This window comes from Macrobrachium nipponense, chromosome 2 (assembly GCF_015104395.2).
Source record: "Macrobrachium nipponense isolate FS-2020 chromosome 2, ASM1510439v2, whole genome shotgun sequence".
NCBI classification, from domain to species: domain Eukaryota; kingdom Metazoa; phylum Arthropoda; class Malacostraca; order Decapoda; family Palaemonidae; genus Macrobrachium; species Macrobrachium nipponense.
The window spans coordinates 108,807,650-108,825,149 of record NC_087201.1 but is presented as its reverse complement, the minus strand read 5'-3'; the positions used below and the strand labels follow the sequence as shown (position 1 = coordinate 108,825,149).

Sequence of the window (17,500 nt, the reverse complement as noted above, 5' to 3'; positions counted from 1 at the left end):
TGGGTCAGGAGCAGGACCAGCGAGGAGGAGGCTACCCACAGGAAAGCTTCATTGGCGAGCTGACCCGCCTGGACATTTGGGATGAATACCTGTCCCCCGAATTCGTCTCTGAGACTTTCGTCCAGTGCAACAGATATGTTGGAAACATCATCGGATGGCCTGACTTCCAAGCTGGAATCAAAGGGCAAGTTACGGTGAGTTATCTCACATACGCTGTGCTGACAATTCATCTCAGGATCACTTCTCTTCCAACAAATATTCATCATTTCTGTGTAGATGCAAAGGGTCAGCACTCCTTTTCTAGACCATTTAGACCATTATATTCGCCTTCCATGAACTTTTTTCATTCCACAGTACCTGAAAAATATCGCCATCTAAGTTCTCTTTTTCTCATCAGATTAACTTTTACAACCAGCTATCTATGGCATCAAGTCAATACCATTCTTGTATAATCTGGCTTCCATTCAGTGCCATAATCCTGCTAATAATTTACTATCACGTATTATTTTATTTTTTTTTACAAAAACTTTCAGTTCCTTTTGCCATTCTTTGCAACCATTTTTCTGTCACACATTGACATCATCTTACAAACATCCGTTATTCCAGAAATCTAAGTAAGCAATCCCATCGTGCAGTCCATGAAAACATTAAACAGTCACACAGATACAGGAAATGTTTTGGAAGTCCTATTTTGTTAAATCCAACATTTGCATCTCCAACATTTATAACATCACGTTCATGTCATAAATCCATCAAGTCCAATGAAGATGTTTCCCTCCCCCGCACAGGACGCATATTAAGCAATGAAGACTAGGCATAATGGTGTTCCTGTCATTCTTGCAGTGTCTTTTATCACTTGATCCTATATGAAAAGATATGCTTATCCTTTTCAGCAGTTTTCTGCTCTGCACGCTATAACCAGTTGCTCAGTTTTGCTCTTTCCATATAGGAAACAGAATCTCATCTGTAATCAGCTATTGTTGTCTGTCCATTATCGGACTTTCTAATTGATCCTTTACATCATCTACCATCAGATCAACAACCATTTTTGGTGCTGCATTGTCCTATTTAGTTCTCTCTTCACGATGCCATTGATATACAGGAGCCCTTTTTGATAATTTAGTATATTTCCATCTTTTGATTTTTATTGCAATGATCCACTTAATCATTGAAATGATTTTGCGCTTCATAATTATTATCATTTATATTTAGGCTAAAGAGTAGTGGTAATACCAGTAGTAACTATAGCAGAAAACATAACAGGGAACAAATTAAACCACTATGAACCTTCTTTTGATCAATTGCATATAAAGAGAAATATAAAATTTAGTTTGGTTGCTAACATGAATCTCTTCATTATGATTTGAAGTACTAATCAAAGATGTAGGCCAACACATTAATCAGTGAGCTGCACAGGACATAAAAGAGGAACCAGATGTGCAAATGTATATGTTGAGAATCTTACCCACACTATATAGGGCTTCACCTGAATCCACCAAGAGAGAGACTGGACACTCAATCATTCTCCCTAACCAACTGCCGGTGGTACAGAGGAAATGAAACCTTAGTTGAAGGTGCAATAGTACCTGCTATGATTTCATTAGTTTAGGGTGCAACAGTAGTACCTGCTATAATACCATTCATATGCAATTGTATAAAAAATCTTTAATTTCATGCGCTTTGCAATAAGTTGACAAAGCATTGGCTTTTTGCTTCTTTGGGTTTTGGTTCAAGTCCCTTAGGAGGAATGGTTAATACCTATTTTTGAGGTATATTGCCTGCTGATAGTGTGCCTGTTGGGGAGGATTAGGCGCATCCACACACAGCTGCTGGAGTTTAGGGGTCGTGACACCATGGACATAGGTGTAATGGTACCCACCAATGATCCATGAAAACACAATTGCATGTTTGGTTCATGTTTTTTTTATGCCTACTGTAGCTGAATAGGCAAAAACATTGGTCTGCCACTTCAGTGACCTACATTTCAAATGTCCATGGAGGGGGTTACTGTTAACAGCTATTGATTATCAAGCAATATTGCCTGCTTATAGCATATACTAAATCACCCCTTCTCCATTAAGGACGAAGATTGAATGGATCCACTCACTGCTGGTGGTGTAGCAGGGGATAAAACCATATTTAAGTATGCAGTGGTACAGTAACTCATTAAGGACCGTCCACACGGCCGAGCTTTGCTCGACGAACTCTGCTCGATGTGACGTCAGAAGCGGAGAAACAGCTGATAAGCTTCAGACTTTTCCCGCTTCTGAAGTCACATCGAGCCAAGTTCATCAGGCAAAGCTCGACCGTGTGGACGGGGCTTTATGCATATGCAATCGCAAGCCCTGTTCCTCTCCTTTTATACCTTCTGTATTTGAGTGATTAAACTTTGGCTTACTTCATGTGGTTCAAATCAACCACGATGACGTTATTATTAGCACTTGTGGTCAGGTGATATTACCTGCTTATAATGTGTAGATTACCTCGGGCCCATTGGGAGCGAGGATGAAATACAGCCTCTCACTACTGGTGGGACAGGGAGAAGGTAAAACTATTGATTCACTGTTACCTATAATGACTTCTAGCATATATATAGTTGAATATCTGGTTTTTCTTCTCTCGAAACGCCCCCCCCCTCCCCGCCCCCCAACCCCACTCTTTAGCTGAATTTATGAAATGTTTGCCTGCTGTTTCAGTGGATTATGGCTCGAAAAACCCAATAGTAGATTTTTATTAGCATCGATTATCATGTGATATTGCCTGCTTATAATGTCTGCATATTTTGTCCTTAATTTTACTGTCAAAAGAAATTTGCAAAAAAGTAGTAAAAGTAAGGAGTAATACATTTTGCCTCCAGATTAAAAGCTCCACGTTCTGCAGAGGCTGTGGGATCCCGTATGTGCCTGAAAATGGTGGCATCCAGGAGATAAAGACAGACTCGATTCAGCGCATCGCTGTCACTTGTGAAGAAGGTTTCAAGCTTTACCGTGGAGATCCTGAGCGTGTCTGCTTAGTCAATGGGACCTGGTCGGGACACGAACCTGAGTGCGAACGTACGTGCCACTTTATTCGTCCGAACAAAATCTCCTTATTGCCTGTATCCTATATGTATACACGTTTACCAAACACACATGCACATGTGTCCTGCATACAAGCATATTCGAGAGATACAAAGATTCTGTTTATATAGTAACGTTGGTAAACGATCCCTGAATGATCATTAGTAGCAGCAAAACACAAACGCTTGAATAAGTTTATCTATTAAATTCATTACTATTAGTCCAGGTGTATTATGCGGCTTTACTGGTTATTGAGTGTCAAACGCTTAATCAATTTTGTCTGTTAAATGTGATATTATGATTCCAGGTGTATCGTGCGGATTTCCTGGTTATCTAGTTAATGGTAATATTGAAGGAACAAGTTATAGTTATGGAGATACCGTTGTGTACACCTGCAATCCAGGTTTCACTTTGAAGGGCGACACTGGGAGGACTTGCCAAGCCGATGGTTTCTGGACAAATGAAGTACCAGTTTGCGAGGGTAAATACTTCTATTCTGTTGTGATTGTTTTGATGTTTATCACTTCCATGTCATGAAAGTCATTACGATGTGTTTCTGTGACTATGACTAAGTCATGCCACCATTCTTAATGCGTTGCTGTGTCATCTTGTTACAGTGGTGAGATGTCCAAAGCTTTTAGCGAGCCCACATGGGCAAGTAATGACTCAGCTCACAGACTATATGCCTACAAACCAGATCTCCTTCAAGTGCGAGGAAGGCTATCAGATGGATGGTCCGGAAACACTAACATGTGGTGGCAATGGAGAATGGGATGGTCAGCCCCCAACTTGTCAGTCTGGATCTTGCAAAGAATTGCCAGTGTAAGTCTTCTTAGAAAAATTTTCTTTCACTGTCTTCTTTTCCACACAAAATGAACTGTTCTTTTATAGATACATGGGTAATTTACTCTCCTACAATTGCTCAAGTAAGTCATCCAACTTACAGGAGCAAATCGTTTGGAGAAAATGCTTACATAAATGATCTTACATAGGCCACTTTATATTATTACTTTTTTTCACTTTCATTACCGAAGGGTACCTTTTGAATTTCTTAAGAAAGTAATGTCTAGATTTCCTTAGTAAAGTATAACGTAAACTTCATGTAGAAAGTTGCTTGCAGAAATGTCATTGGAAGGATTCACTTCTTAGTTTCCTCTCAGGGTGGGCTTTTCAAAGCTTCCTGATATAACTGGCCCGTGGTAAAATTGGAACCAGCACTTTATATCAGAGATCAAGCAATTCCTTTTAACCACCGTTCTTTCCTTACTTCAAATTTTGCAGCATTGCTAACGGGTCTATTGAAGGTAAACCAACTCCTAGTCCAGGGGACCAAGTGAAGGCTAAGTGTGCTACCGGATACAAACTTGTTGGAGACCCAATGATCACTTGTAAGGACGACGGGACATGGTCTCTGCCTCTTCCTAAATGTGTTACTCCAGAGTGTCCAAAACCACCGGGAATTTTTAATGGGCAAGTGAAGGTTAGTGATTGGACTTTTTTTTTATCAGTTAGGATTAAAACTACGAAAATACTAACAAGTTGATAAGAACAACTAAATTCCTGTTAATTCTGTCATTGCTTCCACATATTCTCGTTGCCTGCAGATCAAAATTAAGTTATAGATGTTTCCAGTTGTCTCTGATTCCTTAATGTAATCCTCAGAGGTAAACTGCAGTGGACATAGAATATCTATTTACTAATTGCTAATGCATAATCTGGTAATCTATTTCAATAAATATATTTATGTTTTTTCTTCACGTACATGATGCGACTTGATGCAGAATATTATACCCGATTATCCTTTGCCCTCTTTATCTTTAGACCGTACTGTATTTTTCTTTCCATTATCATTCGCTAAATATTTTAACTACCTGTCGGATAGTTAGCTGGTTTCTCAGGGTAAGCCTTTAAATAGTATATATATATATATATATATATATATATATATATATATATATATATATATATATATGTGTGTGTGTGTGTGTGTGTGTGTGTGTGTGTGTGTATGTGTGTGTGTGTGGTTCTGCATAAAGATAAACAGTGAGAGTGTGAAATGTATCACATAACTTTAATCGCTCTAACATTTTATTTTCAGTAGTTAAGTTATCTTTTAGTGACATAAAGTTGACATTATGTATCAAACCTTCATTAGTAACTTAAAGTTGTCTAAATCTGAAAACATCAAATCAAAATCTTTCAAGAAATCATGCACTTTTGTTAACATTATGATAAACGCTTTATAATTGTATTTTTCCAGGTGAGGGCATCTGCCAAGACTAAAGAAGCTGTTTATAAATGTGATGCAGGCTATGTTCTTGTGGGCCAAAAAATATTAACTTGTGGATCTGACGGCGAATGGAATGGTCCATGGTCAAAATGTGAGGGTATGCCTTGCCCTACCCCAGAAAAACCTCATCATGCAGTTATACCTTCAAAAGAAGTTTGGAGAGTTGGAGATTCTCTCACGTATGAGTGCGAAGTTGGTTTTAAGTTAGTAGGTCAGAAGAAGTCAAAATGTGAATTTGATGGTCAGGATAGTCATTGGGAAGGCGCTGCTCCAGAATGTCAAGAAATTAAATGTCCTGTTCCAAGCAAGCCACAAAATGGAATTCTAACAGTCCTCCATAAACCACAGTCAAAAAAGAACACATTTATGTTTCCTATAGTTGACGGAGAAGCTTCAACAACAAGGCGAAGGAGGAGTCCAGGTGATGACTTCCCTAGCATTATTTTCCCAGGCTTTCCAGGGATTCAGAGTAAAGATGATGATCCTGAATGGATTCCAGATAACTATGATTACTCAGAATTTAGTCAGTCAACTGGAGATGTTGAGGAATTTGGGCAGTCAGCTGGAGCACATGATGAATTAGGCCAGTCACCTGGATGGTATGATGAATTTGGTCAATCAACTGGAGGGTTTGATGAATTTGGTCAATCAACTGGAGGGTTTGATGAATTTGGTCAATCAACTGGAGGGTTTGATGATTTTGGTCAGTCAACCGGAGGATTTGATGATTTTGGTCAGTCAACCGGAGGATTTGATGAATTTAGTCAATCAACTGGAGGGTTCGATGAATTTGGTCAGTCAACTGGGGGATTTGATGGATTTGATCAGCCAATTTCAGGTCCTGAGTACGAAGACTTCTCTGAAGGTGGTGGGCAAGTCGCTTCTAGTTTTGATGCAGGAGTGGATATCATACAACAAGGAGATTATCTGTTGGGTGCAAAGTTAGAATATAGTTGTCGTCCTGGTTTTAAACTCCTAGGAGAAAGTCACCTGGAGTGCAAAAAAACAGGTCAGTGGAATGCCACAGAACCTAGGTGCTATGAAATATTTTGCTTTGATCTAGATCCTTTAGAGAATGGCAAAATCATGTATCACGGCTCTGGCCTGAACAGCAGAGCAGAATATATCTGTGATGAAGGTTATGAACTGACTGGTGGTGATTATGAACTTGTGTGTCAGTTTGATAAAACTTGGTTGGGTGATATTCCTTTCTGTCAGACGGTTGATTGTGGAGATCCACCTGACATTGTCAATGGAACAGTAGACTTTTCATCAACTTCTTTTGGCTCCATGGCAACATACGACTGCTTCTTTGGTTTTGTCTTAGAGGGAAGTATAGAACGGCATTGCAGTGAAGATGGAAACTGGAATGGTATACCTGCCAAATGTGAAGCCGTTACCTGCCCAGTCCCACCAATTGTAGACGATGGGTATATTGTTTTTGAAGGCAGTCTTTATGTAGACTCTCCCATAGAATATGAATGTAAAGAATGCTACCAGCTTAATGGCACTAGGTTTAGATATTGTCAAGTAGATGGTACATGGTCATTAGAGGAACCTGATTGTAACCTTATTTACTGTGATGAGGTACCTGATAGCATTCCAAATGGAAGGGTTATTGGAGATGATAATGCATGTGGCTCTTTAATAGAATATGAATGTAATCCTGGTTATGAACTGAAAGGAAAACAAAAGTCAACGTGCCTTGAAACACAGAAATGGAGTTCTCCACCACCCACATGTGAGAGAGTTAGCTGTGGAAGTCCTCCAGTACTTATAAATGGTAAACATATTGGAACATCATATTCTTTCACAGACAAAATTACATTTGAATGTAATGTAGGATATACCCTTCAAGGTTCTAAGGTACAGGTTTGTGAGGCAGATGGCAAGTGGTCAACCTCTCTTCCATATTGTGCTATTGTTAACTGTACACAGCCAAGTAACCCACCAAATGGTAAGGTCATACTACGTGGACTCTCCTTTGGGTCTTCTGCTGGCATTGTTTGTGACAGAGGTTTTAAACTTGAAGGTGATGAAGAGATAATGTGTGGTCCTGATGGAAAATGGGACAGTAACATTCCTCAATGTAAGCAAGTTTTTTGTCCTCCAGCTCCAGATCTCCCGTTTTCCTCATACAATGCAACTGGACAGCAATTCAAAGCGTTTACAGTACTTGCATATAAATGTGATGAAGGTTATGTGTCTCATGCTGATGTGATTTTAACTTGCAATGATGAAGGCTCTTGGGAAGGTGAAACAATACTCTGTGAGCCAGTGGACTGTGGAGATCCTGGTACATTACCTAATGGACAAATCACTGGAGATTCCTTTACTCTTGGAAGCAAAGTCATATTTTCCTGCATTGAAGGTTATAATCTGCTTGGTGAATCAATTGCAGAATGCTTGGCTGATGGTTCTTGGAGTAACTACGTCACTTCTTGTTTACAGATAACATGCCCTGAGCCTCAAAAGATAGAGTTTGGTAAAATAACAGCTGGTGAGCCTAACACTGCCTTTGGTGCATCTGTATCTTATGAGTGTAATGTTGGGTATATTTTGGCTGGGAGCAACAATATGATATGTGGTTCCAATGGAACTTGGTCTGGAAGTAATCCGCAATGCAGGCCTGTCACTTGCCCAGAACCTTTTGAGTCTCTTAATTCAGTTCGGGATGGAGATACCTTTGAATATGGCAGGAAAATTAGTTACACCTGTAATGAAGGCTACACAATGGATGGTGATTCAGACCTGACGTGTGAAGCAGATGGAACTTGGTCAGACAAAATTCCCATTTGTGAAATGGTAACATGTGACGAAATACCTAACATACCAAATGGTAATTGGAAAGTGCAATCACTTGGAGATATCCCAATTAAGACCGAACCTGATCAAACACTGGGTGCTCTCAAGGGATTAGGTTTTGCCACCCAGTTTGCAAGACTCCAAGATCTGTTGCATGTTGATTCCCAAGAAAGTCTGATTCATAAATATGGAGATATTATAGAGTTTCAGTGCAATCCTGGATACTTTATGTCTTCTGACAATGTCATTGAATGCACAGAGAATGGATGGAATGCATCATTGCCACAATGTCATGCAATTAGCTGCGCAATTCCTATCCAGATTCGAAATGGGCTAGTTATTGGCGATGATTATAGCTTAGGAGCAACAATTACCTACGAGTGCGATGAAGGTTATGAACTTGTGGGAGACACTTCTCGAACATGTCAAGAAAATAAAGAATGGACTGGCACTGAACCACTTTGCCGTGTAATTGAGTGTCCCAAGCCAGCATTACTCGATAATGGACAAGTTATAACTTTTGGTATCAAGTATAGATCAGTGCTGTCATACATCTGTGATACTGGCTTCACACTTCAAGGGACATCCACAAGGTAAGAAAAACCAAAACATTGTTTTCCTTATGTCATGATATCAATAATCTACCAGAAAAACTGGAGTCAGTCCTTCAATGAAAAACAGTGGATGTGTTGTGCATTGGGAATTCCAAGCACATACTCCCTTATTTGTCATTTCACTTATAACCCAATCATACTCTGGCGTAATAGTTTAATAGATTGCGATGGTCTCCAAATGACATAAAGGAGGAACAAGATTCAAGAAGGGTTTCTTTTCCTAATGTCTGATGTCTCACTTCGCACTGGCAGTCTATTTCGTTTTCATTATGTACTAGTTTCCGTCCTTTTGATAACTCTTCAAATTTTCTGGCATCTGATTCAAATAACATCACCTATCAATGTAATGCAATGCCCATAATTGTTTTATATAACATTAGCATTTAAATTCTATCCATTTGATGATTTTTAAACACTTGAATCAATATCATGATTTTCGATCGTTTTACCTCTAAATTCCATCATTTGACGGTATAATGCCTTGAAATCTGACTATAAGCCATCTAATTCTGAAATATTACCTTGCGGTTAGGATTGTTTTAAAACAACAATTTTTCAAAATTACTTAATTTTCAGAAATTTACGAACACTTATTCTATAGCATCAGTCTTAATACTAACTATTTTCCCCAATTTGCATGACTGGTATTGTAATGGAATTCGTATTATTCCTATTACTTTGGAACACCCTCACGAAAATACAAGCTGGGCTGGAATATAACAAGAAACTCTATGAGATTTACCCAAAGCCGTACCCAATTTATAAATCTTTGCTTAAAAATCTCGTTCTTTTGTTTTATTATAATCGTTCGGAAAATAATGACATTCGATAAATAAGTCTCCGGAGATTCTAATATTATTACAGGACTTGTCAGAGTAATGGAGAATGGACAGGGGAACAGCCAGCCTGTGTGGAAGTTTTCTGCGAAATCCCAGACGAAGTTGTTCATGGCATTCGGGATATCGGCGACCTCAAGGTAGGGTTGTCTGTCTGTCCTGTCTCTTGAACTTAAATAAGGGATTATGTTGATTCTGCTGTAACTATAGGAGTCATAAACCGCCGTATTGTATAGAAGAACGGATTTAGTACAATCGACCTCAGAGAAGACATTCAAGGGGAAAAGCTGTGAAAGGCATACACACAGCTGTAGAAAACTTAGGATAGACTGTGGTGGATGTTATAGATTAATAATGATTTACTACAAAAGACTGGAGGTTTTTCATACAGTGAATGAAATTATTTTGGAGTGTTGCAGATTTAAAAATAATTATGTTGCAATGATGAAAGTCAAGGCGAATCGCAGCCAGTAGTTTAGTAGACTGACAATAATTCAGAAAAATTTTACAACATGAGTGGATTGTTGAGCTAATTTCCTTGACAAAAGAACTATAGATGAATTCTCAGGAGATGATTTTTGCTAAATATACAGCGTCATAGCAAAGACACTCAATGAAAAGTGTTCACTATAAACGAAAATAAGCTTCAGGGGACACTTGAATGAGCAAACCAAACTGGCAAGCTACGAGAAAATAGTAAACAGGTAGATCACTTTTGCCATCCATATTCCTTAGACTTAAGAGTAAGTTCATATATATGTCTTCATCCGAGAAAAAAAATACTAAAGCAGAAATTAAATGATCACGATTGGAATACGATTATATGTTATTCCCACCAAAAAGCGGTGAAAACATGAACACGTTTGAATAAGTATGCATGCAGACCGCCATTTGTGCATGGCAATCGACAAATACTTCGTCTAGGCTAATCACTGATCATTTCTCTCACAGGCAGGAGGTACAGTTCGGTACTCTTGTCTAGAAGGTTACCGACTAGTGGGCAGAACTGTCATCAACTGTGACAGCGATGGTCAGTGGGATGGAGACCCTCCCACTTGCTATCAAATCGACTGTGGTCCTCCACCTACCAGAGAAAACATCATTGTTCACGGAGAAACTACCATATACAACTCTAAAGTAAGACGGATGCTCAACCGAAACATACTTATTTTACATACAATACATTCTCTTTCAGTGATTTCTGTACTTCACCATTAATTTACATATTCAGAACATTTAGCCAAGTTTTAGACTTCTTGAATCTGAATAGTTTTTCATTTTTTTCATTTATTACCTTAAACATATTTAGGGATTCGTTCGAACAAAGTTAGTGATATCCTTTCTTTATAATCTTCGTAAACCAAAACTAAATAGTGTATTGCCCACAGGTGACATATTCCTGTGAAAAGGGTTATAAGGCTGCGGGCCAGGACTGGGCCACTTGTCTTCTGTCTGGAAACTGGAGCAATGGAGCACCAGCCTGCCATCTGGTGACTTGTCCTGACCCGTCAATTCCTATGCACGGAAAACTAGTAGAAGGTTGTATTTCGTAATTCTGTTGGCATTTCGGACGGTACTGATAAGACATGAAAGCCTTGCTTATATTTTATCAGCTTAAAGAAATGCTACCTAAAGTTCCATTTTTTGGTATTACAATTGGTAACATCGGCCAAGATTCACTTCAGTTACTTACACATTCTAAAGTTAATATTTTTGTAGCTGTAAGTACTATAATACAAAACGATGGGAAAGTAGTGTTGTCACTTGTTATGCTTTATTTATAGTGTAATTATTTCCTAACTTCTCTATAATAATGAAAATTTATGAAAAATATTCTTTCACCTCATAAATAACAATCTGTATTTGGGATAATTTTTCTCCATCAGATAGTTTGTATTATCATATTCAGGTTATCATGAACATCATATTTCCATGGATCTTACCTCTGATGGCCTTTCTTGACTTAACTTCAGATCTTAAAGCCAACGATGTTGAACTTTCTCAAGATTTGCGCTCACAAAAAGGGGCGAAAAAAGGAAAGAAAACAAAAAGAAAGAAGCTTTCCAGACTCACTGAAGCAGAAGCAGTTGGAAAAGGTAAAAAAAAATTACGTACTCCTTCCTCATACTAAGATTAACCTAATGCACCCAGCTTCCAGGCAGCGTTCATTCTAACAATTTCAGTTAAAATTGTGTGTATAGAGCTAGAAGTGATACCTGTGATACGGGCTCTCTGTTCAATGCTTAAACATCACCCATTCAGACCATGAGGCTACTAACATCATCAGTGGAGAAGTCCTTGCCAATTTTTTTACCTTCTCTTCATATACTTTCTGATGAATCAAATCCTTCTGCAATGATTAATCATAACGCAGTCTTCTACTTTACCAGCCTAAAGATTTTTTTTTACATCTACAGACATTCAAAGGTCCTCTCCTATTACATAAGACAAACAATTGAATTTCTGTTTATATTCATATAAGTGACTGTGGTTTGTGTTTGCCACTAAATATTTGATTTCTTTCTGGGTAAGGCTGAGAATTTTTTAATAGCCTCCATGATAGCCGTTGATTCTCTCTCTCTCTCTCTCTCTCTCTCTCTCTCTCTCTCTCTCTCTCTCTCTCTCTCTCTCTCTCTCATATTTTGCATTCAATATACTCTTAACCTGCTACTCTGCTTATACCAAATTCACTGTATTTACAAAGAACGTTAATGAAACGTGGTTCATATCCACTCAACATAAACCGCAAAATTTTATTAAAGCGTGTAAATTCCACTGGGGCTTAACTATCATTTCCCTTTGATTCCTCTTATCATATCACTGTGCCTATCTATCTTTGTTTAGAAAGCAATTTCAATTACTGCCCCGTGCTCAGTTGCCTGCTGTGTAGATCAGGTCCAGTGGAATTGTTCCTTAGCAACTTTAGTTGGATTTTCTGTTCCCTGATACTGTGCATTTATGCTCAGTGTCTTTAAGATAAGATCCCGTCAAGTGGAACAATTGCTCCTAGTAACCCCCAGTACGCTCCTAGTAACTCCCAGTACGCTCCCTTATATTGTACATTCATGTTTATAACCTTTAGGGTAAGATCCGTTCGGTAAAACCAGTTCCTAGTAACCCCAGTAGAATGTCAATTGCCTGATATTGTGCATGCACGCTCATGGTATTTAGGGTAAGATCCCTTCTCGTGGAACCATTGTTCCTACTAACCTTAATAAAATGTAAGTTCCTGAAATTATGCATGAATGTTCATGGTCTTTAGGATAAAATCCAGTCCCGTGGAACCATTATTGACAGTAACCCCAATAGAGTGTAAGTTCCCTGATGCTGTGCATTATATGTCCATGGTCTTTCAGGGTAAGATCCGTCCCGCGGAACCATTGTTCCTGTTATCCCCAGTAGAGTGTAACTTTCCTAATATTGCCCATATAATTATGATCATGGTCTTTAGGGTATGATCCTGTCCGGTGGAACCATTATTCCTAGGACCCCTGGTGGAATGTACGTTCCCCGATACTGTGTATGTGTGCCCATGGTCTCTAGTAATAAATTAACCCCCAGAACTCTGAAACCAAGAACTACTCACTTTTACAGTGTACCAAGTAGATGACGAGATATCATGGGTCTGCGATGAAGGATTCCAACTAGAAGGTGAAGGCAAAGCCAAGTGCCTTCAATCAGGGGAGTGGTCTGTTGCTTTACCCAAATGCCGCCGGGTTTCTTGTGGCCCTCCTCAGCTGTCTGAGTACTCTAGAGTGGTAGAAAATGGCTACCTTTATGGAGCTACGGCCAACTACTCTTGTCTGGAAGGGTATAATATGCAGGTAAAATTCATTTGCAGTTAAATTTATATGCTATGTTGCAAATATAAATCTTACGTCCTCGTAATATTGAGAATACTAAAAGTTACGTAGAATTTCACATGAAGTTCTAAAGCATTTCTGATTACTGTTTCCCATTGCACCAAACAATATTTTTATAATATCTAATCTTACAAATATTGAGCTTCACAAACAAAAATCTGGTATATCTACAAGCGTTCAACAGATTTATTTTGTAAATGTCAGCCCTTGGTATGTGAAATTAATTGTGTGCAACTCTTAAGCTATTTTTCGATAAAAGGTTTTTTTATTTCCATTATGAGCATAAAAAATCTACCATTATAGACAAGAATTAATGCACATATTTTCAATTACTAAATATATGTGTGTGTGCGTGTATATACTGTATACACACACGCATATATCTATATATATATATATATATATATATATATATATATATATATATATATATATATATATATATATATATAAATAGGACTGGTCGAAATGTTCTGCTGCAACAGAATTCCATAATAAAAGGAGCCCATAAAAACGCCAAAATATAGAAAGTAAGTACTATATTTTGTTGTTTTTATGGACTCCTTTTATTATTATCTTATATATATATATATATATATATATATATATATATATATATATATAGTTATATATATATATATATATATATATATATATATATATATTTATATATATAAACATACATTTAAAATTCATAGAAAACCTACTACAATATTTATGTGTATTAATCCTTTTCACAGCCGTGATGATGGGGCTGGACCCCGAAATGTCGCCTTTGAAATAAAGACCTAATAATAACAGGAAGTCAGCCTCCTGAGAAACCACTGTCTGTGTGTGTGTGTGTGTGTGTGTGTACGTCTGGATCAAAAGGAGATAAGTTTACTGAATCTTTACTTTTTCCTCGACCAATAGGGTTCCAGCATGCTTTCTTGCGAAGCAAATGGACAGTGGAGCTCTGACCCTCCAACATGCGAGCCAGTGCCCTGTGGAACTCCAGCGGCGCTGACGCCACATTTGTACGTTCGGTTCATAACAGCAGAACATAACAAGCCTCACAGCTATGGCTCAACTGCTTCTTATTCGTGTGAGGAAGGTTATGAACTAAAAGGTTAGTTATATAGTCTCACTCCATGGATTTTTTTTGTTTTCATTGCTTAGTGCCTTATTGATATATAATTAAAGGTAGTCACGTTGCATCTGTTTCGTTCATTACTGAAGAAAATAGTTAGAGGTTCATAAAGGTGTTGCCTGTTATTACCGACGTGAAGAACATTGTTCCCGAATGAATAAACAGCTGATGAAATTTTTATAAATTCAAAAAGATTTGGAATGATTATAACTGGGATCGAACGATCATTTTGCGTGAAGAAAGCTGATCCGGTTTTATGTAAGATAACAACCCGAAGCGCAAGGAATCCTTCATTTCAGTTATCCTGCTCCTGAATGCGTCTACGAACTCTACTCCTCCCTAATTAATAGGAATACAATAATGTTATTTCTAAAGCCAGAGCGACGAAGTTTGTAAATTAAATATGATTCAACTCCCTTTCAGATAGTTAGCCTGTAACGCAAGAACAAAGCATTTAACACCCGACCCGTAACCCTGTATCTTCGGATAAATACGAGAAACAGTTGTAGTTTTGTATTTTAATACAAACTGACTGGGCAATAATAATGTGTTGACGAATAACATGTTTTAAAGCGGCACTTACCAACTCTGGACCGTCTTCTCCCAATTGGATTAAAACAAAAACAAAATGTCTTTTTTCTATTTTATTTATTTTTTTTACATTTTGGTCTCTAGACCATCTGTATCTAAAAGAGGGGAGGGAATGTAACCGCCCCCACCCCCCACCGAAAGCTAAGAAAAGAATCTCTCATACCTCTACTGCAGCAGTTGTTGGTGGGCTTCTTTATAATATATATATATATATATATATATATATATATATATATATATATATATATATATATATATATATATATATAATTAATGTGTGTACAGGTAGATATAGGTCGACAGATAGATAGACAAGTCAGAAATTTGTTTTTACGAAGAATACACGTCAACAGAAGGACAGTGCACTGAACATACTTCCATTTCCAGGCGGCGAGTACCAAGTATGTGAGGCTGATGGCCGCTGGTCTGGAACGCCTCCAGTATGCGAGGAATCTCTTTGTACCGATCCACCATACATTCCTTATGGCATTTCCATCTTGGATGGCACTGGATACCCCCACGTGGCCACTGTGTCCTGCCTTCCAGGTTACAATCTCACTGGAGAAGACAGAATTGAATGTCGACTCGGAAGATGGCAGGAGTTTAAGTATGTTTTATTTTATTCCTTTTAATGCTGTTTGTTTCATGTGGATATCTACGCATAGTGCCGATGCACTCATAATTACGAATAATACATATATACATATATATATATATATATGTGTGTGTATATATATATATTATATATTATTTATATAATATATTATTATATTATATATATTATATACATATATTAATATTCTTTATATGTATATCATTATTATGTATGCAGTTACAGTTATTTCACGATGGGTATTTAATCAACGAATCCCAGTATCATACAACCTTGCCTCTTTTTCTCATTTTGGTAATAAGATACGTAGTACTTTATGAGGACTAAAATTATTTTCACGAGAATAGAAGCAAAATAAGCGTATGACGATAGAAGCCTTGCAAAAAAAAAAAAAAAAAAAAAAAACGACTGAGGCTAGAATGCTGCAGTTTGCTAACTATTTTGATCATCCACCCTCCACTCATAAAACATAGCAAATCGCAACCCTCTAACCTCCGGAGGCACGGTACGCACCATCTCTCTATCGCATCTAGTGAGCAACTGAAACCTACCTGTAATAGCTGATAATTTTATGCAGCATTATACGTTGTGCAGAAAACTCGATTGCTTCTTCGTGCGCATTTTTTGCTTGTTTTAATTTTGGTTTTCAAAGAGAAAAAGTTTTCATAATGCGTGTCCTCAAGTTTTCTACTTCGTCAAATATAGTAAGGTGCCCCTATGGTTCCTAGCCAGCGATGAAATAGACAATAGCGCTCACTTGTCAACGGTTTGCACTATTATATAAATAATCGCAAAGATTTTGTTACGTCAAGGTTTTATTTTTTTCTTACATTACTGTTTCCATCCTTTCATTATGTTCCCTCTTTATTTTCTATAAAAATACCGCCTTTTATCCCAGACTCCATCTGTGGTTCTTTTCTTCTCAGTCTTGGTGGCTCCCTCGCTAAATTATGGAGTTTTATATTCTCTTCACAACCCCAATTCTTTCTCCTCTTCTCATTGGTCAGGTACCTAACTTGGATTTCTTTCTCGTAAATCATAACCCGTAGGAAACTTTATTTCTCTATAAAGGCTATAAAGTTTATGTCACAAATTGGCCTTATATTTCGTAGTTGCCAAGTTAGGACCAGGAATTGCCTTCCTTTTCCCGTATTTCGGTAGAATCGAGGTGTGAATTTTTTTTCATTATTTCTAGGCTGTTTTATAAAGAAAATCCGAGATAAATGTATGTTGCTTCTCTCAGATAAATTTCAGTTATGGTTACTATGCTCAATAATCAGAAAACATCTTCAAGACGATCGCGTATAATTCAGAATTCAGCGTTTATATTATATATATATATATATATATATATATATATATATATATATATATATACTATATACTATACATATACATACACACATGCATACACACACACACAGATATATATATGTATATATATATATATATATATATATATATATATATATATATATATATATATGTGTGTGTGTGTGTGTGTATGTATATATGAATGAAACCATTCTTGGATCTTTTTACACGAGACCACTTTAAAGATAATCATTAATAAATAACCCCCTTTGAAAGCATAGTAACCTGATGTCATCATCAAATTCGTGACTGTTGTTACAACATTCTTCAAGAAGCAACGGATATTAGTCTCAAGTTTTTACGGAGAAAACTACTGTAAAAAGATC

The 17,500-nt window shown here is 37.5% G+C and overlaps 1 protein-coding gene across 1 annotated transcript in view; it reads left to right on the top strand.

The window, feature by feature from the left end:
* LOC135220902 (sushi, von Willebrand factor type A, EGF and pentraxin domain-containing protein 1-like) overlaps window positions 1–17,500 on the top strand; it is a 168,924-nt gene that overhangs the window by 128,723 nt on the left and 22,701 nt on the right. Inside the window, exons 30-42 of the mRNA XM_064258526.1 lie at window positions 1–194; window positions 2,858–3,053; window positions 3,367–3,540; window positions 3,677–3,881; window positions 4,341–4,539; window positions 5,320–8,747; window positions 9,633–9,744; window positions 10,556–10,741; window positions 10,993–11,143; window positions 11,578–11,700; window positions 13,199–13,428; window positions 14,380–14,575; window positions 15,575–15,794. The exon at window positions 1–194 is cut by the window's left edge and continues 18 nt beyond it. Of these exons, the coding sequence (XP_064114596.1) occupies window positions 1–194; window positions 2,858–3,053; window positions 3,367–3,540; window positions 3,677–3,881; window positions 4,341–4,539; window positions 5,320–8,747; window positions 9,633–9,744; window positions 10,556–10,741; window positions 10,993–11,143; window positions 11,578–11,700; window positions 13,199–13,428; window positions 14,380–14,575; window positions 15,575–15,794 (5,614 nt within the window). The remainder of the gene's footprint in view (window positions 195–2,857; window positions 3,054–3,366; window positions 3,541–3,676; window positions 3,882–4,340; window positions 4,540–5,319; window positions 8,748–9,632; window positions 9,745–10,555; window positions 10,742–10,992; window positions 11,144–11,577; window positions 11,701–13,198; window positions 13,429–14,379; window positions 14,576–15,574; window positions 15,795–17,500) is intronic.